Source organism: Balaenoptera physalus, assembly GCF_965194825.1.
Source record: "Balaenoptera physalus genome assembly, chromosome: 14".
Classification (NCBI taxonomy): Eukaryota; Metazoa; Chordata; class Mammalia; order Artiodactyla; family Balaenopteridae; genus Balaenoptera; species Balaenoptera physalus.
In genome coordinates, this window is record NC_138893.1 from 84,695,302 (window position 1) to 84,708,528 (window position 13,227).

Here is a 13,227-nt window from a genome sequence, read left to right on the forward strand (position 1 = left end):
ATCCCTGAGAGAAAGCAAATCTACCATTTGCTTAGGAGAAATGGTTTTTAGATTCCCTTCTTATAAAAAGTAATTTGACCTCTTTCCCCTATCCCAAATCCCTGAGGCTTTGAAAGGATAAAGAAACCAATTTGGAGCTCTGTCAAAGGATTTATTTGCTACAGAATTGCCTGAGCCCACCAACAAGATGAACTCAGGATTTCTGTGTTTAAAAGGATTTTGCTCACTGCTTTATTTTTACCAGAACTTCAACATTCAAAAAGCAATTCTTTTTGCCAGCATTTGGCATGCCTAGAGGAGGTTAGAAAAAGAGAATCTATAGAATTAGATGTCTAAAAATAGAAAAAAAATCCCAAACATTAAAAAATTCCTAATTTGGACAGGTCCTGAGTTGAAATCACATTCATCTGCAAAAAGAACGGTTTTAGGTCAGAAATGCTGTATTTTATAACTCCAGATCCCGACCTCGGACTTGACTGGTGAGGATTCTAGGAACTGCATGAATTGACAGGAGGGATGCCATTCTGTTGGCCAATTCTGGCATGTGTCCTGGCTTGTGAAGTTTTATAAATCTCTCTTAAACCCAAACCTCCTGGTTCTGTGATGCCAATTGCCTAAATCTGATTCTCAGTACTTTTTTAAACAAATAAACAAATAATGTCCTTGTAAGATCACACATTTAAGTATTTGTTGCTTGTGGATAGATACAGAGAAACCAAGTATGGCTGTGAATGAACAATTCAGTGATGGAGCTGTGAATCTCTGGATGGCTATGTAAGCTGTAAGAAAAGTTCCTCACTGGACCTGCACTTGCTGTGCCCCAGAGGTGACTGTCCAGGCAAGGTCAGCCTGAAGAGGGTGTGAACCCCAGCAGCTGCTCGATGGGTTTATATCGCCACTCATCTGCCTCCAGCTCTTCTACCAGACCAGCTAGTTTTTCCATCCGAGCAACTTGCTGATCTGTAAAGAATCAAGGAGATAATACATAATATACCAACCACCAACATGATTACTGATTTAAAAATAATTTCTAGAAGGATTTCCCCCTCAAGATTCTAGTAATGGGGTCTTACCCTATGTTGGTTAGAAGACTTATCTTAAAAAAAAAGAAAAAGTAGTACTTATCCTCCATTCCATTTGTGTGCTAAATTTGTGATTTGTATACTAAAAACCTAGGGTTACAGGCAATTGCAGCTTTCCCCCCCGACATTATGCTCTCTATGGAGAAATGGTCTGGTTTGGTGGGGAGAACAGAGTTCCCTGATGCATAAATGAAGACCTGGTGAGGGATGATGGAACAGAAAAGGTGCTACCAGGATCTTAAGAGTCCAGTTAGACCAAGAGGTATTATATAAATACCCAAAGGTGCAGATAATGATGGTAACCAATGGAGGACAACAGTAAAAGAAGGTTTCAGAAAGGAGAGGAAAAAGCAATACAAGCGGAGTAGGAAGCATTAACTCCCCTAGAAAACTAACCCCTCTGACTTCAACTTTAAGCCTCAATGTGGACATTATGTCTGGATTAAGACCATACAATGTTCTTGTCTGCAGGTAATTTGGAAAGTCCACTTAAATAGCCTTGCTGAGTTTTTGTTACATAGCACTCTGACCTTTCTAAGTCCCCCTCTCCCACCCCCCAATAAATTTGTTCTCACAGTTAAGTACACAACACTCATGTGCTTACCATGTTTCACCTGTTTAAGCGTAGACGCCACTTGATAGCTGAAAACGGATTCACAGAGGAATCTCTCAGAGCCATCTACAAAGAGAAGAGGAAAAGTTTTAATCTGCTCTAATCCATTTTAATCTAATGGTGCCTGATAAACCTAGTAAACATGTCCATTCTTTTCCCTGCTTTTACATTCGGGGTCTAGTTTTTAGTGTGTACAAAGAGGACTTCTGTTTCACTTAGAATTAACACTGTTGTGTTATAAAAGCTACTTCTTCTATACCTAGAATATTAAAATAGTCCCTCCACTTGTTAAAGAGTTTAAAAATAGTGTTAAAAAAACAAAAACAAGAAACCCCAGTTTGATGTCCTGGTCAACATTTCCCCCATCCTAACCTGACAATTTCTTAATGTTTTCCTATTGTGTATGTCAAGCAAACACTGACAGCTTACATATTTGGCCATGTGGCTCCCGTGCTTTCAAAATACAAAGGTACACCAAAACTCTTAAGCAGTTTCATTCTAAAAAGTAAAGCTGAGGAAAAATAGCTATTGTTGATATTTTATATTTCAAATTACATCACTATGGCCATCACAAAACACTGCTGGGAAGCTTCATTCTGTAAACGCCAACTGTAACCTTGATTTTCCAACTGAATCAAAACACTGCAATTTGCATGGCCATAAGGATATGGTGCAACTTCAGAACCTAGCATTGTACTGGTGCCAAGAACTGGCTACAAGAAGGTAGCTAACTCAGTCAGCCCAGTACTTGAAAGATGATTGTGAAACATAAGCTAGTTCATGTTTTTCCTTGTCAGGCAAGGGCTGATACAGCAAAACATACCCCCAAAGACAAAGAACTCATGTAGGAAAATGTGACTTTTAAAGCGGTAGCCGAAACCATTCGGTGAAGGGATCTTATTGCAAAAATCCTAAAACAAATGGAGGGAGGGGACACAGCTGTCTTTTTTTAGGCGGTAGTTCATGCCAGCACTACTGGGTGTCACGCACTCACTCATCAATCATGGGTTGGTGCGTCAGCCAGGTATTAAGTGACAAGGAGATAGGACTAACACATCCTGGCTTCATGCTGAGTTTCACGCAAGGCAGACCTTATTTCAGAAGCTCATGGTAAAAACATAAGAAAAACTATAGATACTGTGTATCCAAATAGCTTGAATATACAACCAAGAGGGCTTCTAATATTATCTTCACAACTGATGCAAAAATAATATATATAATTATTGCCATACATATGTATGAAAATATATTATGCATTGATATATACATATTGTATAATATTTCAAAATATAATTTCTTTCATATAGTGATGTAGACTTTGGGGAGAGTGTTATTATTTAAATCCAATCTCTTTTCTAAATACTGTGCTACACGGGATATGATCCTATTCCCTCATCCCACCCCTATTCCTCTGGCTGAATGTAAGTCATTTGTGAGCATATCATCTAAATTGAGCAAAAAACTTTTTATTTTCAGTTAACTAAATATTATACTGGCTGTCCAGTTTAAAGATCTAGGTAAGCTAATGATATTACTGAGTTTTTTAGATAAGGGCAATGGCCAGAAAATAACTATGAATCCCACTATAGGAAGAGGGACTGTGTGAACATTTGACACTAATGATGCAATTTATTATGCCTCTTTTGTGTAAATATGCCAGCATTCATACCCTTGTTTAAAGGATCAAATTATAATTTGTTTTATTTTAGGAAGAGCAAAGCATAGAGAATTAGAGCTCACTTCTCAGGTGGTTTGATCCTGAACTTTAGGATCTCACACAAGGCAGCGGGGATTCTGGCTGTTAGGACCAGGCCAAGATTTGTTTGGAAGCTCTTGCAAGTGCTACCTCCCACTTACATTTAATCACAGGTGTTATTAGGATAAATGCTTAAATTATAACATTTGCATATTTCCCTTGGTAATGAACTTCAAAGCAAAAGGATGTAAGCTAATCTTTCAAAAAGGCACCTGCATATCACTTTTCCACTCTATATGTCTATGGAACACACTTTTGCTGATTTGCAGCTCTGTATTAACCACAAAGTCTACTGCTTCTTAGCCACATCCTATTAGATGTGATATCTGCAGCAATCTAAAGACTGGAATTTCTCCAGAGGAGTCAGCCTGGGGCAATCTGTCTTCCATTTAGAAATTGTAAATCAAACCCTTTGTAACACACCAAGTAGCAATACATCAGCTTTCCTCTTAAGGGACAAGTAAAGGTTATAAATGGTGAAAAGTTCAGTAAATTGTCCAAATCTAACACCATTGCCAACTCCAATAAATAGGATGCTAACAAATTCATTTAAAAGAATATTACCTCACAGCAGGAAAACAGGCAATGGCAGATAATTTATGCTTCAGTGGCCTACAATGTCACTAAAATTCAGCCCCTTTTGGGCTGGAAGGCAGTCTCTAATTTGCTTACTAATAACTGGGTGAGGACAATCCTAGCCAAGGGCAGGGGAATGCTGAAAAGTCCTGTACAGTATACTGCTTATGTGAGATGTCTGTTATCAGAGAGCAGGTACACAAAAAAGTTAATTCACAAGGTTAAGTACAGGTTATTTGGGTTTATCATCCTAGACTTAGGAGGATGCAAGATCAGATTAACCTGTTAAGATTAGAGACAGCATTCAACCTTGATTCCTAATTGCTTTTGTTCCTTACTCTGAAGAGGCAACTATTCCTTCTCTATTTTCATACAGGCATATCCCAGAGACATTGTGGGCTCAGTTCCAGACAACTGCAATAAAGCAAGTCACACTAATTTTTTGGTTTCCCATTGCATAGAAAAGTTATGTTTATACCATACTGTAGTCTATTAAGTGTGCAACAGCATTATGTCTAAAAAAACAATGTACGTACCTTAATTAAAAAACACTTTATTGCTAAAAAATGCTAACCATCATTGAGCCCTCAGTGAATTGTAATCTTTCTGCTGATGGGGGGTTTGAAATATTGTGAGAATTACCAAAATGTGACACAGAGACACGAAGTAAGTGCTGTTGAAAAAATGGCACCAACAGACTTGTTCAAGGCAAGGTTGCCACAAACCTTCAATTTGTAAAAAAAAAAAAAAACACTTTCTGCGAAGCCCAACAAAACAAGCTTTGCCTGTATTCGATTAAACTACCGCAAGAAAAATGGTCAGGTTCATGTGTGTTAGATTACTTGCATAATAGTATCACCTATAAACATGGTAGATGATGCTTCCAAACTAGCATCCTTATTAACTCACATTTAAGGGTACTCTTTTCAATTTAACATTCTTCATTTGACCAGGATAGTTCAAGGACTACCATCTCTAAGTTTTCATAGTCTGTCCTTAAATGTAAGCAGCTTTAAAATGTAGGTGAAACTTTAAACCCGAGGAAGAGAATCAAAACTGTGCACTGTGAATTTAAACTTAATTTAAATTCATTCTACAATAGAAAGGCAACACAGTCCCCCATGAAGCATAATGGGATGGAATAGAAGTGGATAGAACTATAACTTGTTAGAATATCAACATTTAGAGTAATTTTAGAAGCCTTTCTTCTTTAGTGTTTCCAAGTAATCTGGTGTACACTGACAAAGAATGCTGATAGCTTTGAGACCAAGGAGGTACCTCCTGTATTAAATTCCTCCTGTAGCTAGAATTTAAATGACTTCAATCTTAGGGTCCATTGTTAAATGATGATTCCTCTTCTCCTGCTACAAAACTCATTAAGCAATTTAAGTTCCTCCAACTTCTGGTTTGTTTTGTGGGAAGCTTCCTTAATACCAGGTCTCTGCTGCATATAACTGAAGTCATAATTTATTTTTAGCGCCAAATATGGTAAACAAGGCACCAAATATTCGCTACCTCCAGACTCAGTGATGCTAGCTTGAGTATTCAGTTAACACAACTGAAGAAAACAAAAGGGCAAAGACAGAAGTACACACACCTCAGATGTATCACTGACTGACTGTCTACTAATCATGACTTGAACCAATTCTAAAAAGCCTTATGGTTCCAGCCTTCCCATGTTTTCCTGTCACAAATGATTCTTCTGTTTGTCCTGGCTTAATCCAAACCTCTGCTTTTTATTATACCTGATATAAATGAATAAAGATTACCCCAAAAAGCCAACTCAACTACAGTTTGTACCTTTCTCAGACATTTCCAGATTTTTAAATATACTTAGTGAAATTTGCAATATTTAAAGCAAAAAAGATCAATATATAATTAAGCACAGATGTGCTAGAATCAAGTAGATTTTGAATCCTTGATAGGTTCTTTGCTAATTTTTTTCAAGGTATGATGAATAGTTTAACAGTTAAGGACCATTTTCATGAGAATCCCCTGGATGTTGGTCAAAATGGAGATTCCTGTGCTGTAACCTACACTAACTTGGAATCTCTAAGGTGAGCCAGAAAGGTACACTTTAAATAAGCTCTTCTGGTGATTTTTATGCTCCCTATTAAGAATTTATTGGTCCAGATCCTAAAATGACATGAATCTGATAAATTCTAGGTACCAATGCTGTTTCATGCTTACAGCCTGTACCCCGATCTTGGCCAGCCAGTTTGCAAATGTGTGCTGAATAAGATGGGGGATGATTTGATGCAAATCCAGCTCCAGTGCTAGAAAAACCACACAGCACTGTCCTGCAGTGGGCCAGGAGAGTCATCTTCACATACAAGAGTAGTAAATTGGTTTTTATTTCCTCTCAGAATCTCTTAATCTATCTGTTGATGAATTATATTAGAAAAAAATATATCAAACCTACCAACCATAGGGAAGCAGACTGGTGCCAAGATAAAGCAAACTGGAGCAGGAGCTCAACAGAATTCCTGGTTCCAGTGCTGACTTTGTCCTTTCACATGGTCAAATTACTTTATCTTTGCTGGGTCTAAATAACTCTAGATGACCTCCTTGATTTCCAAAGTCTTTTTCAGCTCCAAAATTCTGATTCTAGAGAAAGATTTATGTTTTAAAGATATTATTTTGAAATGGGGACAAGAAATGAAATATGGAGCTGAAATCAGGGCAAACTTGTCTCTAATCCACTTAATAGCTTCTTTACAATTAATATTCATAGCAGGTCTGAATCCAATTATTCAGCAAAAAGCAGCATGAGATCACCTTCTAACATCTCTCCAGCTCCTTTGGGGTAGGTGAAAAGGGCTTTCCGTGGTGGGGCAAGGTCTGAGACACTGAAACCAGATCCAGTGACAGAACTTCCACTGACCCCACCGGCTGAGGAGGATGATGAAGAGGCAGCCATTTCCTCTCTAGTAGAATTCTCACTGCACTACAGAGAAAGAAAAACAGCAATTGGCAAGTTTATGGAAGTGAGATTGACAACATTTCATTCTAGCTGCCATGAAAGCCAGCATACAGTTAAGTCAAGAATTAGCTCCAATTTTTTCTGCCCTCTGTACTCCACGATCTTTTATTGATGCCTCAGGCCAAAATGTCACTCAGGATTTTAAGTGAAAATATATTTATTCTTAGTTTTTCTACTCGAAACACTACTTCCTACCATTAGCAAACTGTTTGTCACTTGGGATTGACTGTGGGTGATTTATAGCTTATGAAGTGGTGATACGGCAGTGCCAAGGTAGCAATTTAACTGAGGAAATGAATTATATGAGGCTAAAACAGCCATGCCTCATAGGGTAGTTTGTCTTGGACACATCCTGACCCAGCCACACCAAGAAATTCACTTATAAAATTTTCCAAATAAAATTCCAGAATAACAGTGTGTTCTGTTCCCAAGGAAGGGGAATTGGTTAGGAAATACATATTGGCCCTTTCATTAAAAAAAACCAAAAAACAAAAAAACCCCACAACTTTTTCATTCAAATGTAATACCCAAATTGATCACTTGGTGGCGTCCCAAAACTGGAACAAAATATTAATAGTACAGGAATGATCTTAGAATTCAAGGCCTATTAGGAATTAGAGGAATGGTGAGTGTTTAATATTATGTCACATCAAAAAATCAAAAAGTCCAAATGTAAATGAGAAAAATCTGTACCGAATACACGACTCCTTAAAAAAGTTCAAAACAGAAGCTTATACTACACATTTACAAAAGATTCTAAAAAGTTTATGTTTTCTAAAAAGAATACTGTAGTCTTCCTGCAAACTCAGAACTACTATCATTCAATACAAAAAACAGGGCTTCCCTGGTGGCACAGTGGTTCAGAATCCACCTGCCAATGCAGGGTACATGGGTTTGAGCCCTGGTCCAGGAAGATACCACATGCCACGGAGTAAGTAAGCCCATGCACCACAACTACTGAGCCTGCGCTCTAGAGCCCTTGAGCCACAACTACTGAGCCCGTGTGCCACAACTACTGAAGCCCACGTGCCTAGAGTCCATGCTCCACAACAAGAGAAGCCACCATGATGAGAAGCCCGCTCGACGCAACTAGAGAAAGCCCGCGTGCAGCAACGAAGACCCAGCGCTGCCAAAAATAAAATAAATAAATTTATTAAAAAACAGGTACAGGAATTAGAAGATATAAAAAAAAAAATAAACAAAACAGCCAGGGTTGAAAAGTGGAGTGCAGAATTAGCACTAATTTTAACATAAATAAGCAGTTTTCTGCTGAGGTGGAAAGATACACCTAAGTAATTTCTAGCTTTAAAGATTTAGGTTAAATTTTGCATGCTACCAGCAGGTGGTAACAGGAGTTAAAGTGAAACCAACAATAAACACTAGTTTGTAACTTCCCTATGAAGGCAGGCATTCTGATCACCAGAACCAAACATTATGCTTGGCCTATACTAAGTAGCTGCTGATTTAAATAAATGTTTGCGAAATGAGTTAAACATTTCACAGGAATCACAAGATTCCTTAAAGGTCATCTAATCCGATTCCCCCATTTTACAGATGACAAAACAAAACGGAGGTGTAGGGACTTTAGCTTATTTGCCGTGCCATTTTTTAAGCAATCGCTTCACTGGCATGTCATGTGCTATGTGAGAGGTAAAACAGCATAGTGGTTAAGAGCTCAGACTCTGAAGCCTCTTGGCCTAGGTTCATGTCCTGGTTTTTTTACTTAACTTGCTGTTATGACTTTGGACAAATCACTTAACCTCTCTGCTTCTCAGTTGCCTCATCTCTAAAATGGGGATAATGATAGTACCTACACCAGAGGTGTCAGGAAGGTTAATATAACTAAAGCATTTGGAACAGTTATAGGCAGAGTAAATACTTAATATTAGCTACCCAAAATCACTGATGGATATTTAGTCCTGAATCTTTTTTTTTCCTCTGCAGATCCCAGTTTTTCATACTTATGTTTCAACACACTTACTCATGGGAAAAGTCCTAATTCTTCGCATTTGACATAGAGTGTCAATGTCAAATGACTCCTAGAGGAGAAAGGGCCTGCTCAGGAGGAGGGAAAATGCACTCGACACTTTCATTTTAAGGTTCGAGATCTTAGGAAGAACCCCTTTCTTAGGAAAAGGGGAAAGAGTTGTCTTTCTACCCTCAAAGCCTAGTACAGAACCTGGATCACAATGTTTCCTGAATGAATGATGAACAAATAACAGAACACAGAGCTAGCAGCTCAGCAAAGGTTATGCAGGGGATAGAGAAGCTTGGTGTCATGAGGGTTGGTCCATTACCGTTTTCTTTTTCTTCCTTATTCTGCAGATCTATTCACACAACTGTTTCTCTCATTAGGCTGCCAAGCCTAAGGTAGGTGCTCAGTAAAATTCTGTTGAATGTTTAAATACTGATGATTAAGTATTTGACCTTATCAAGGAAGTCGGAACTATTGGCAGTAGAGATCCTTATAGTAGAGCAATGCTATTTGGGGAGACACAGCATGGTTGTGTTCACAGTGATAAGATGATCAACACATTTACTTCATGTATGATAGGGATGACCTCGTATTCATAAACTACTTTCCTTCCTAGCAGATACAAGCTTATGTTCTTAAAAAGAATCCTTCCTTTTGAAAAAGTCTCCGTATCAAAAAGACGTTGAAGGAAGTACCCTGGTACAATGGCAAATTATTACAAGCAAATCATTAAACTCCATCATTAAGAAATCATTCCAAAGAGCTGGATTACCATTCAAAAAGATGCTGCAGCTAAAAACAGGTCGGGTGGAAAGAAAGGGGTAGAAGAGCGGAGGGGGCAGAATGCCAACGGTTCCCAAGCTAACGCCAAGCCTCACCCCCCCACCCCGGTCCCCAGCGGTCGACATCGGCGCCGCCCCACTGCGCAGGCGCCACCCCTCGGTCCGCATGCGCACTAGTCTGGTGCGGCCTGAGGAAATTTCCTCTTAACACGCCCTCTGCGGCAGGCTCCTGTTTCTCCACCTACTTTCTCCATTTTACTAGTCACTGCAGGTAGGATCCTAGGGATCAACTCCCTTTCCACCAAGCTCCCGAGGGTCCCTGAGCCCTCGACCACTTACCTCCGCGGCTTTGGCACGTTCCTCTACAGCCCCGCCCCCAAGGCCAGCCGGAGCGGCCGCGTTTACTGCGACGAGGGCGGCGGCGTGCTCGAGGCCGCGGCGTGCGCGTGCCCGTGCAATGGTGGGCGTGGTCGGGGCGGAGAGGCGCTGGGAACGCGTTCTCGAAGAGGCCTTCCGGGTCCTTCGTCTGCTGTGTCTACGGAGGTTTTCCTACTGCAGTGGAGCCACTTTCTCTTCGCTTGCTTTGACGTACTCGTTTTATTTTTGCTCGTTTTTATGATTCAGGGTTTCATCTTCCCCCACGACATTGCAGGCCTTCTGCTTTCCTCTCTGTCTCTCTTTCTCTCTCCAAACCACCGCGAAGCAGGGTGAAATTGGTTATTTTCCCATCATTCCTAATGAGCAGTCTCGTAGCCCAGGGCCGTATAGGAAAGGCAGATGAAGGGTTTCCTGTCTCTGAGACAACCCTATCTCCCCCCTAGAGCTCAGTCTGAGGCCCGACCTTAACATTAAAGTCTGTGTTTGTGGAGAGTTTTTGTGTGTGGGTGAGAAGTCCTGGGAAATTGGGCACTAGGGTATATTGTCATTAAACTATTGCTAATTATGCCCCCTCTTCCGACATTCAAGTCTGTTTACCTTTTATATTGTTATTTCTCACAACACGAAATCTCCTCTTGGTTCTGTAAGCAAATTACCAATTAAATTACCAATTAAAGTGACTTACTTGCTGAGGTTGGATTGAGCATTAGTGTATTTAGTAAGGATTTTTTTTGGGGGGGGGGCACTCTTTTAAGTTATTTTGGGCTTCAAGACCATCTAACATACGTGGTAGGAACACCGGTTAAACATAACCACAGCTAACCCGTAAGGAACCTTTGCTTCGTAAATTACTGATTCATCAAATGGTGACTGGAAACTTGGCTTCTCTGTGAGTGATGTACAGTTTTTGAGCAGTGACCTACGGAAATCGGATTCCTCCCCTCAGCAATGTGTTGGTTTGGAGAACCATGTTGGTTAAGTCATATTTTAACTTTGTTTTGATAGGCAACTGGATCTAGTTGTTGGGTATATATTTCTAGCACCTCTAAAAGAATTTAGGGTTTTTTTTGTCCTCCCCTTGAGGATAAGTGTATTAAATATCCCTAATTCTCTTAAAGGTCGTGCTGGATAGTGAGGGTAAGACACTTTGCAAATGTTTAGATAAGCACAGAAGGTTGCATTTTACTCTCTTTAGGTTAAAGTAATGAAGAGATCTCTATTCTCTCTTTCAAAGTCATGGATGGGCTCAGTATCTTTTAATCATTTTTGGGGGGAATGCTGAATAGCTTACAAATTACTGTGTAGAGTGTGCCAGGAGTGGAGTAGTGTAGTGGAAAATGCAGCAATTGATTTAAAACAGCTTCTAGATAGGGGAAATCTAGTGGAAACAATGCTGCTTTTGCTTAGGATGTACTGTGAACTGATGCCCAATTATGCCCTTTTAGGCCTACATAAAGATCCACATAATAGAGGTGGGGTTTTATTTATGATTAAAACAAAAGGTAAGGTGATCGTTTATTTTTCAGTATTTCACAGGACTGTTGTTTGGAGAAAGTATCATGGAAGTTCTGCGTCCACAGCTTATAAGAATTGGTGGACGGGTTTACAGGAAGAATCCCATCCAAGAGCAGACTTATCAACATGAAGACGAAGATGATGACTGTTATCAAGGTAATCCTGGTTGATCTTTGGTCAGATTAGAAGTAAAATGTTCTCCGTGTTGTAGAAGCAATTCTTTGTGTCAGTGTATTTCTGTGTGAGCCCTGAAATTTGAGATGTTTGGCCTCTCATAGCTCCCTTTGTGTTGATGTCCGAGGGGACAGATGAGTGAGTTTGATGAGGTGCTCTCAGTTCATACATCAGGTTGTGTCTCATCTTTGTGCAAAGGCTTAAGTGTAATATGGGGTAATTTTAGTTAACTATTAATATTAACCATTAATAACCTGTGGCACAATGAAGTTCTTTTATCTGTAAAGCTATGAAGTAATTTCTATAAATTATTGAAATAAATGAACATGTGCCCAGTGTTAGCTGTTATTATTATTGTTGTGTTGTAATTTTTCTTTTCTTCTTTGCAGTCATATACAGGCAGTTTCAAATACACAACCAGCATTATTACTATTTAAAATAGGGATGATTTTTAAGAAGTAAACTAAACCGTTGAGATGGGCAGTATTTTCAGGCTGATTAACTTGGACTTGGGTTTAACGCACAAATAGGGCCTTTCAGGTTCTCTGCTTCCTTTTCCTTTTGGTTTGTAAGTTTTTCCATTAGGCCCTGAGCCTTGGGGAATAGTCTTCCCCTTGGTCCTCCCCACTGTTTCCCTTTTGCCTTGGGGCCTTGAGCTCCTTTATTTCACCCTCCTCCTTTCTCTTTGTCTTGGCTGTATGGAGTAAGTTCTCCAGTATCACTCCTACCTCATTCACTGAAGTGATTTTTGTGTTTTAATACTAAAACCCACTGAGTTGTACATTTTAAGAGAATGAATTTTATGTTACATGAAACACATCTCCAAAAGAAAAAACAGTATAAAAAATTTTATTGTGTCTTAGCTTTCTGGGAGAAAACAGTTAAATAGTGGTATGTAAATACTCCTTTTCTACAGTTCCAAGATTGGAAGATTTAAAATAGTCATGTGTTTTTTATTCTTTATTTTTCTTCTAAGAGCAGGTCAGAAGGAATGTCAAAGCAGTGTTCTGTAGTGTAAAGTGTATGGCTGTTTTTTGTGTGTGTGTATTGCTTTTTTTAAACCTCGAGAGTGGTTGGACAGCTGGGGAGAAAGCAGACTGTTGTCCATAGAGCAGCAGCTCTGAGCGAGATGTTACCATTTCTGTACAGGTCTCGTGGAGTGTGCAGAAGAGTCCTGTGAAGCCTATGAGGTGGTGCAGACCCCGCAAGGTTTCCGGTGTACTGTGAAGGCCCCCAGCCTGCTCTACAAGTGAGTGAGCCCCCGGCAGCTTCATGGGAAGGCATTTCTAGGAAACATAGCAGGAAGTGGATTCTTCTCTTTTCCACACTTACTGCAATGCTTGATTACTAGTGATAAAATGGTTTAGTGTTTAATGTCCTAGAATTTCTAATG

General features: G+C 39.6%; 2 protein-coding genes across 4 annotated transcripts in view; one reads left to right on the forward strand and one right to left on the reverse strand.

Annotated features, from left to right (window-relative positions):
* Positions 1 to 130: 130 nt before the first annotated feature.
* On the reverse strand, positions 131 to 10,230 carry ANAPC16 (anaphase promoting complex subunit 16). Its single transcript, XM_082424633.1, has 4 exons — positions 10,107 to 10,230; positions 6,806 to 6,974; positions 1,687 to 1,761; positions 131 to 960 (listed from the first exon to the last, which is right to left on the reverse strand). Exons 2-4 carry the CDS (start codon positions 6,945 to 6,947, stop codon positions 845 to 847), a joined length of 333 nt encoding a protein of 110 aa, XP_082280759.1. The 5' UTR covers positions 6,948 to 6,974; positions 10,107 to 10,230; the 3' UTR covers positions 131 to 844.
* ASCC1 (activating signal cointegrator 1 complex subunit 1) overlaps positions 9,932 to 13,227 on the forward strand; it is a 96,415-nt gene continuing 93,119 nt past the window's right edge. Inside the window, exons 1-3 of one of the 3 annotated variants that reach the window (XM_082424549.1) lie at positions 9,932 to 10,038; positions 11,682 to 11,816; positions 12,984 to 13,083. In XM_082424549.1, coding sequence (XP_082280675.1) covers positions 11,705 to 11,816; positions 12,984 to 13,083 — 212 coding nt within the window. In that variant the 5' untranslated portion in view covers positions 9,932 to 10,038; positions 11,682 to 11,704. Of the gene's footprint in view, positions 10,039 to 10,221; positions 10,356 to 11,671; positions 11,817 to 12,983; positions 13,084 to 13,227 lie in introns of those variants that run through there. The other 2 variants (XM_082424550.1, XM_082424551.1) reach the window with 2 other exon arrangements.